The sequence below is a fragment of the Propithecus coquereli genome, unplaced genomic scaffold (genome assembly GCF_000956105.1).
Source record: "Propithecus coquereli isolate 6110/MARCELLA unplaced genomic scaffold, Pcoq_1.0 Scaffold111, whole genome shotgun sequence".
Classification (NCBI taxonomy): Eukaryota; Metazoa; Chordata; class Mammalia; order Primates; family Indriidae; genus Propithecus; species Propithecus coquereli.
The window spans coordinates 4,850,848-4,857,747 of record NW_012135081.1 but is presented as its reverse complement, the minus strand read 5'-3'; the positions used below and the strand labels follow the sequence as shown (position 1 = coordinate 4,857,747).

Genomic DNA, 6,900 nt, shown 5'->3' with positions numbered 1-6,900 from the left:
TGTACACAGTAATGGCCCTTGGAGGGCTGCAAAAGAGAGCTCTTTTATACCTGGGGAAGTCCCAGTTTCATTTCTAAGAAGGTTCTCTTGAGCAAGTCATTTAACTCTCTAGAGTTAAATGGTTTTACCCACAGGTGGGGAGGGATTGGAGGTGGTTGAGGCCTCCTGATTAGCAATCCCCGTGCGAAAAGTATTATAAATGAACTTTGGGAACGGTGATACCATTTAGGGCTAGAACCTAGGATTTTCCAGGTCTTTAACAGACCCTGGCCTCTCACTTCTCCAGACTTCTTGATTTAACCCTGATGGAAAAAACAAACTACAACCACCAGCGTCACTTAGGGCAAACTCAGCACCCCTTCCGGAGATTTGAGCATTTCCGGCGGAAGTGGCCACGGCTACGCCAATCGCCTTCCTTAAATAATGTAGACTACGACTCCCACTGCCCTTCGCGCCGGGGGTGGGGAAAGGAACCGGAAACAAGATGGGGAGCTGGACCAGGTGAGGAAGTAAAAGGCTGGGAGCCGGGGGCGAGCTGAGGGATCCCGGGGCTCTCGGGACTCAGCCGAGCGGGTAGTCAGAGTGGCTGTGCGTGGGGCCCCTTGCTCCGTCTGGGGCTAGACCCAGTGCGGGGGTAGCCCAGCCTACGGAACCGCCAGGAGGCCTGCGGGATCAAGGCTTTCCCATTGGGCGGGGCTAGCGGGCGCAGGCGGAGGTTTTGTGTGGTGCCTTAGCTGTCGGCCTCCTCGGTACCAGGAGAAGGGATGAAATGATCTTTTTGAGTCCGCGCTCTATTATTACTATTATATCATTATCATTAGTTTAAGATTTTCTTATTGGCTGGGCACGGTGGCTTATACCTGTAATCCTGGTGCTTTGGGAGACCAAGGCGGGAGGATCACTTGAGGCCAGGAGTTGGAGGTTATAGTTAGCTATGATTGGCCACTGCATTCCAGCCTGGACGACAGAGTGAGACCCTGTCTCAAAAAAAAAAAAAAAAAAAACAAAAAGAAGAAGAAAAAGGATTTTCTGAATGCCTCCAAGGGACAAGGGAATGGATAGTGTTTTCAATTCCTTCCTCACTTACTGGATTGATGTCAGACAAGTCTGACATCAGTCTGAAGTACGGCCTTGGTGGCCAGACTTATCTTTAGGTCACACTCTGCTGCCTTTGTGCTTAATGTAATATGACACTGTATTTTATAAAGTATCTACATTTCTTAAGCCTCTGGCTCTTGGTGACTTTAGGTAGAACTTCCGAGTTCCTCCTTTGGGCTCCCATAGTGTTCAGGATATTAAATCTCAAAGCACACTGTATTACAGTTAGTTGTGTATCAGTGCTCTCACAGTAGTTTATGAGCTTACTGAAAGCCTGGCCTACATTTTATTCATCTTGGATTTCTTCCCCACCAAGAGACTCATAAATATTGAAGAAAATAAATGAGTTAACAGGTGGTAGTAGGTTGGATGGAATATGTGATTTTCATGAAGAGGAGAGTTAAATGACTCGCTCAAGAGAACTTTCTTAGAGTTGAAACTGGGACTAGAATTAAAGTCAGTTGGCTTCTAGCCTATAGCTCTTGTTGTCAGATCAGGCTTTGAAACTCTGGAACACTGGAAGTAAGACCTTACCACTTGTTGTGTACCCCAACCTTGCTGTCTCCAGCACAGGTCTCTAAATGTCAGAAGTAGACCCAACTTAGAACTTGAAAGAGATCCTGGAACTGGAGCAGCCAATCTGCTAATGTTGGTGCTACATGGGGTAATGCAAAGCAAGGTTCCTTGAAACATTTGAGTTCTCCACAGCTCCCTTATCAGCTTTCATATGAGCCCAGCTCATCCTGGGTAGTCACCTGGACAGATTAAAGACTTCTGATATCAGTCTGGGGAAGGACTTCCTAAGTTTGGCCTTGGATTTATTTTTCTCTCCCATTTCCCCTAGGCTAAGGTTAGAGAATAGTTTCATTGATTAAGCTGTTGTGTTAACACTGAGGTCTCATTTGGGGGAAGAGGTCACTCTTGACCTGCACAGGTGATTGAGAAGGAGGAAGAACAATGGTCCTTGCCACATGGGAGGCCCAGATATGATGGAAACACACTTAGAGCCTGCCAAGCCCTGGAAAGCAAGCAGAGTACAAAGTAGGCAGCTGAACCTTGAGTGAACTCAGGATGTAGAAGTGGAGAGGAATCCATCAGGAATGGCTTCTTGGTAGAAGGGTAGTTTTAAACAAGTTTGAGAGGCCAGGTGTAGTGGCTCACACCTGTAATCCTAGCACTCTGGGAGGCCAAGGCAGGAGGATTGCTTGAGGTCAGGAGTTAGAGACCAGCCTGAACAAGAGTGAGACCCTGTCTCAACCAAAAATAGAAAAATTTAGCCAGGTGTGGTGGTACATGCCTGCAGTCGCAGCTACTCGGAAGGCTGAGGCAGGAGGATTGCTTGAGCCCGGGAGTTTGAGATTGCAGTGAGCTATAATCATGACATTGCATTCTACCCAGGGTGACAGAGCGAGACTCTGTCTCAAAAAAACAAAAAACAAGATTGAAAAAGAAGAGATGGACAGAGCTGAGCAGGTGTTTGTTGAATAGTTAATAGGAGCCAGGGCCTTGGACTTATGGAGGGAAATTGAACAGGGCTGACCCCTGATCTGCCTGAGTCTAGTTGGGGAAGTAAGGTGTGAATTCATGAAGAAGCCATGGTGACAGGCAGTGCTTCTCAGCTTTCACCAACCATCAGAATCACCTGAGGAAGCTTGCTTAAAATGCAGATTCCTCTCCCCTTCCTCTCCCCTTCCTCTCCCCTTTCCCTCCCCTTTCCACTTCTTTCCACTTCTTTCCACTTCCTCTCCTATTTCTTCCCTTTCCCCTCTTCTTCCCCTCACTGACACATAACATCTCATTCCATCCTTATATCAACATTATGAAGTGGGTAATATTATTCTTAGTATTTGGGTGAGGAAACCTGAGGCTCTAACCATGGTTGCATAAATTGCAAGAATATTCTGAGTCTGGTGATATCTTACTATTCTTTTTTTTTTTTTTTAATGCTAATTGACTTTTTACTCACTATTCTTGAATGCCCGGAAAGAAGCAGGGCTGGGGTTAGGGGGTTGTAGAATTAGTGGGGTGGCTGATCAAACCATCTAAGGCAAGATGATGTGGCTGATTAAGAGCATAGCCTTGGGCCAGATAGATTGGGTTCAAATCCAGACCTTCATTGTTTGCTAACTGTATGACCCTGGACAGGTTGCTTAATCTTGTTAAGCTTCAGTGTCCTCACTTGTAGCATGGGAGCAGTAATACCCACCTCATGGGGTTGTTGTGAGGATCAGTGAGGTGTACCTGGTGCGGAGCAATAGCTCACCACCTGGAAGCTATTGTAATTCGCCCTCCTAGGCCTCTGGGCTGTGGCTGTGCACCTGTGTTATTCTTTAGCACTGTGGTTTCCAGGACACACCCCATCCTGGCTAGGCTTTTTTTTTTAATTTTAATTAAGGATGACATTAAAGGTGCTGAAAGGATGCCACCAGTAAATGTTTGTGGAGAACCTACTATGTGCTTGGCGTGGCCTAGGAACTCGTGACTCAGACCTATGCCTGATGGAAAGGAGGTTTGGAGTGGGGGGTGTCTGGTGGTTACGGCTTGTCATCTCCAGGTGATATGTGAAGAGCAAGTATACTAGAAGTGGGGAGGGGAAGGACCTTCATTATCAAGAACTGAGATGAGCTCAGTCCTGCTTGGCAGTTGGTGGATGACTGACATGGTCGCTCAGGGTCCCTCCTGAGCCCAGTAGGGGCACTGGCTCTGTGGCTGAGGGCTGATGAAGCCTCTCTCTGTCTCTTTTCCAGGTGACAGCAGCATGGCTGTGCCCCAGGCTTTCCCACTGGGATCCCTCCATGAGCCTACAGGTGCCCTGATGGAGCCCCAGCCCTGCCCTCGAAGCTTGGCTGAGGGCTTCCTGGAGGAGGAGCTTCGGCTCAATGCTGAGCTGAGCCAGTTGCAGTTTTCAGAGCCAGTGGGCATCATCTACAATCCTGTGGAGTATGCGTGGGAGCCACATCGCAACTATGTGACTCGCTATTGCCAGGACCCCAAGCAAGTTCTCTTCCTGGGGATGAACCCGGGACCTTTTGGCATGGCCCAGACTGGGGTAAAGGGCTTGGCTTCTCCAGTGGGTATAATGTGAGGCTCCCAGGTGGATGCTTGGCTGGTGTGATGTGGAGGAGGAGCATGTGCATGGCTGTGGACATGCGTGGGTCCCCCGCCCCAGCCTCTCCCAGTACATACACTGGCTCCTGTGGTCTCAGACACTCTCCTGGCTTCTCTACCCATAATTAACCAAGCACATTAATGGTAGTTCCGTTTTCCCTGTGAGCTGTCCCCTAATTGCCTCTGAGAGCCTTTCCTTCCGCCAGCTCCATCTTAACCTTACCTTGCCGGATCTCCCCTGTCCCTAGGGTGTGGTTGGGGTCAGAAGAGGGACTGGGACTGCTGGGACCTCAGAGACTGGTTGATAGGGGTGGGTATGTAAGAGATGCAGGGCATTTTGGCAACCTGGGTTCTGTTTCTTAGCTGAGGAGAGGTTCAAACCAGAGCCAGGCTCCAGGGCCTGCCTGCTTTCCTTTCAGAGCTGGGGATGAGTGACTCACCCTCAGTGGGGGTGCTTGGTGGGGGGGGGAGGCGGGAGGGGAAGAGGCTTCAGGGCAGGAGGCTCAATCGCTTTTATTGACCCCGACTGGGTGATGAAAGGTGATCAATAATGATCGATGGAAATGACAGTCTGAGGCCTGGGGCTGAGAGGGCACCCAGAGAGCAGTGGTGAGCCCTGCCCTAGTACCTTCTTTAATTCCAGCTGCCTTTCTGTCTCAGGCCATCTGTCTGTCCCTAATACTAACCATGAATCCCTATGTAGGGCCAGATATCTCAATGTACTCCCTGTACTTGGTCCCAAAGGCTAGTGAGGATAGAGGCAAACAAATAGATTCTTCTGGATCACAGGCCATAATGAAACACTGGAGAAAGACGGACAGGCTCAAACCGCAGGGCCAGGAATCCTTGTCTCAGGTGGAGGTGTGGGTGGATGGGTCCCGGCTGGATCCTCAGGGAAGGTGCGTAGGGGTCAGTTGATCCAGAGCCCAGGCATCAGGTCTCTGGTATGAAGACTCATGCTTCTCTCCTTACTCACAGGTGCCCTTTGGGGAAGTGAGCATGGTCCGGGACTGGTTGGGCATTGGGGGGCCTGTGCTGACCCCTCCCCAAGAGCACCCTAAACGACCAGTGCTGGGACTGGAGTGCCCACAGTCAGAGGTGAGCGGTGCCCGATTCTGGGGCTTTTTCCAGAACCTCTGTGGACAGCCTGAGGTCTTCTTCCGTCACTGCTTTGTCCACAATCTGTGTCCTCTGCTCTTCCTGACTCCCAGCGGGCGCAACCTCACCCCTGCTGAGCTGCCTGCCAAGCAACGAGAGCAGCTTCTTGGGATCTGTGACGCAGCCCTCTGCCGGCAGGTGCAGCTGCTGGGGGTGCGGCTGGTGGTGGGAGTGGGGCGACTGGTGGAGCAGTGGGCACGGCGGGCTCTGTCAGGCCTGATGCCAGAGGTCCAGGTGGAGGGGCTGCTGTATCCCTCTCCCCGTAACCCCCAGGCCAACAAGGGCTGGGAGGCAGTAGCCAAGGAAAGACTGAATGAGTTGGGGCTGCTGTCCCTGCTATCGAAATGAATACCCCTGGGGCCTGGCATAGGACGTATTCAAGGCTTCCGAGTCATTTTTGAGCAAGCAGATGACAAGACACCTCCTGGATGAGAGCCAAAAGGTCCTGGGCTCCCCGGTTGCTGGGAAACATGTTCTTTGATCTGTTGACTGTCTTCCAACCTGCCGTGGCAGTTTTGACACTACTTCTGTTCGCCTTCCTGACTCCTGCTTTCTTCACCTTCCTTTGAGCATTGCCCCTTTTGTGGTATCTGACTCCACAGAGAATCGACAGAAGGTGGGCTCTGTTGCACTCGCAGACTGCTCTACCTCATTGTTTCCTTGGGAAACGCTATTCAGCGGAGAGTGACCTAGACAGTGACTTCTAAGGTCATATTTGCTGTTTCAGAGGAATCTTGCCAGGATCCCTACCCATCCTGCTGCTAACGCCTTTCCTCAGAGGGCCAGGACATACATGGGACATGATATTAAAAGTGAACTTATGGGAAGCTGAGGCTGGACCAGAGGGAGAATTCAGTGTGGCGGAGTGGGAAAGTCAGAAGACCTGGATTTTCATCCCAGCTTTGACAGACTTGTGCATTTTATGACGGACAAATTGATTAGCCTCTCTAAGCCTCAGGATTCCTCATCTGTAAAATGGGGATGCCTACTCATGGGGTTGGTGTGAGGATTAACTGAGAAAACACTGGAAAGTGCCTTGCATAGGCCTGGCATATGGGTGCTCATTATGTATTCTTCTCCTTGCATTCTTGCTTCTGGGTTGGGGTGTCACTGCACTACACTACAAGGGAAGCCCCTCTCCACTCTGAAGACCTTGCTATGGGGGAGTCTGAGCTTCCACCTGTGGCCAGGGCGAGGGGCACATTCTTGCCCTGCCAGAGATGGACCAATGACTTTATGAAAACACAGCATTAAAAGCTCCTAAACCCTTTTGTCTTGGTACTTTTTGCCCCCTCCTGCATGTCAGGCGTGGGAGGTAGTTTAGATTTTCACCTCTCTTACCTCTTCGTTGTTTGCAAAGGGTTCTTTTGGGTAGCTGAGATAAGGATGTAGCAGATATCTAGTTGCCTTACCAAAGCTGCATGGTCTCCATCAGGGGCCTACTCAGTAGTTTGTGTGATATGCAGGGCACTGTGAGGAGCAGGTGATGGGGCGGATGGGTGCCTGGTTTCTAACTCATTTTTTATGTCTGCTAAA

At 50.3% G+C, this 6,900-nt stretch overlaps 1 protein-coding gene across 2 annotated transcripts; it reads left to right on the top strand.

The window, feature by feature from the left end:
• Positions 1 to 3,539: 3,539 nt before the first annotated feature.
• On the top strand, positions 3,540 to 6,323 carry SMUG1 (single-strand-selective monofunctional uracil-DNA glycosylase 1). Of its 2 annotated transcripts, XM_012654597.1 has the most exons (3): positions 3,540 to 3,607; positions 3,846 to 4,147; positions 5,185 to 6,323. In XM_012654597.1, the coding sequence occupies exons 2-3, from the start codon at positions 3,857 to 3,859 to the stop codon at positions 5,710 to 5,712; spliced, it is 819 nt and encodes a 272-aa protein (XP_012510051.1). In that variant the 5' UTR covers positions 3,540 to 3,607; positions 3,846 to 3,856; the 3' UTR covers positions 5,713 to 6,323. The 2 variants fall into 2 exon arrangements, with proteins under 2 accessions (XP_012510051.1, XP_012510043.1); XM_012654589.1 differs by having other exon boundaries at positions 3,540 to 4,147.
• The last annotated feature ends 577 nt before the right edge of the window (positions 6,324 to 6,900 follow it).

Bases quoted from the DNA above. Each gene is read 5' to 3' on its own strand.
- SMUG1 (XM_012654589.1), top strand. From the start codon at position 3,818: ATGAAGCCTCTCTCTGTCTCTTTTCCAGGTGACAGCAGCATGGCTGTG. The intron at 4,148-5,184 runs GTAAAGGGCTTG...CCTTACTCACAG, and splicing joins TTGGCATGGCCCAGACTGGG to GTGCCCTTTGGGGAAGTGAG.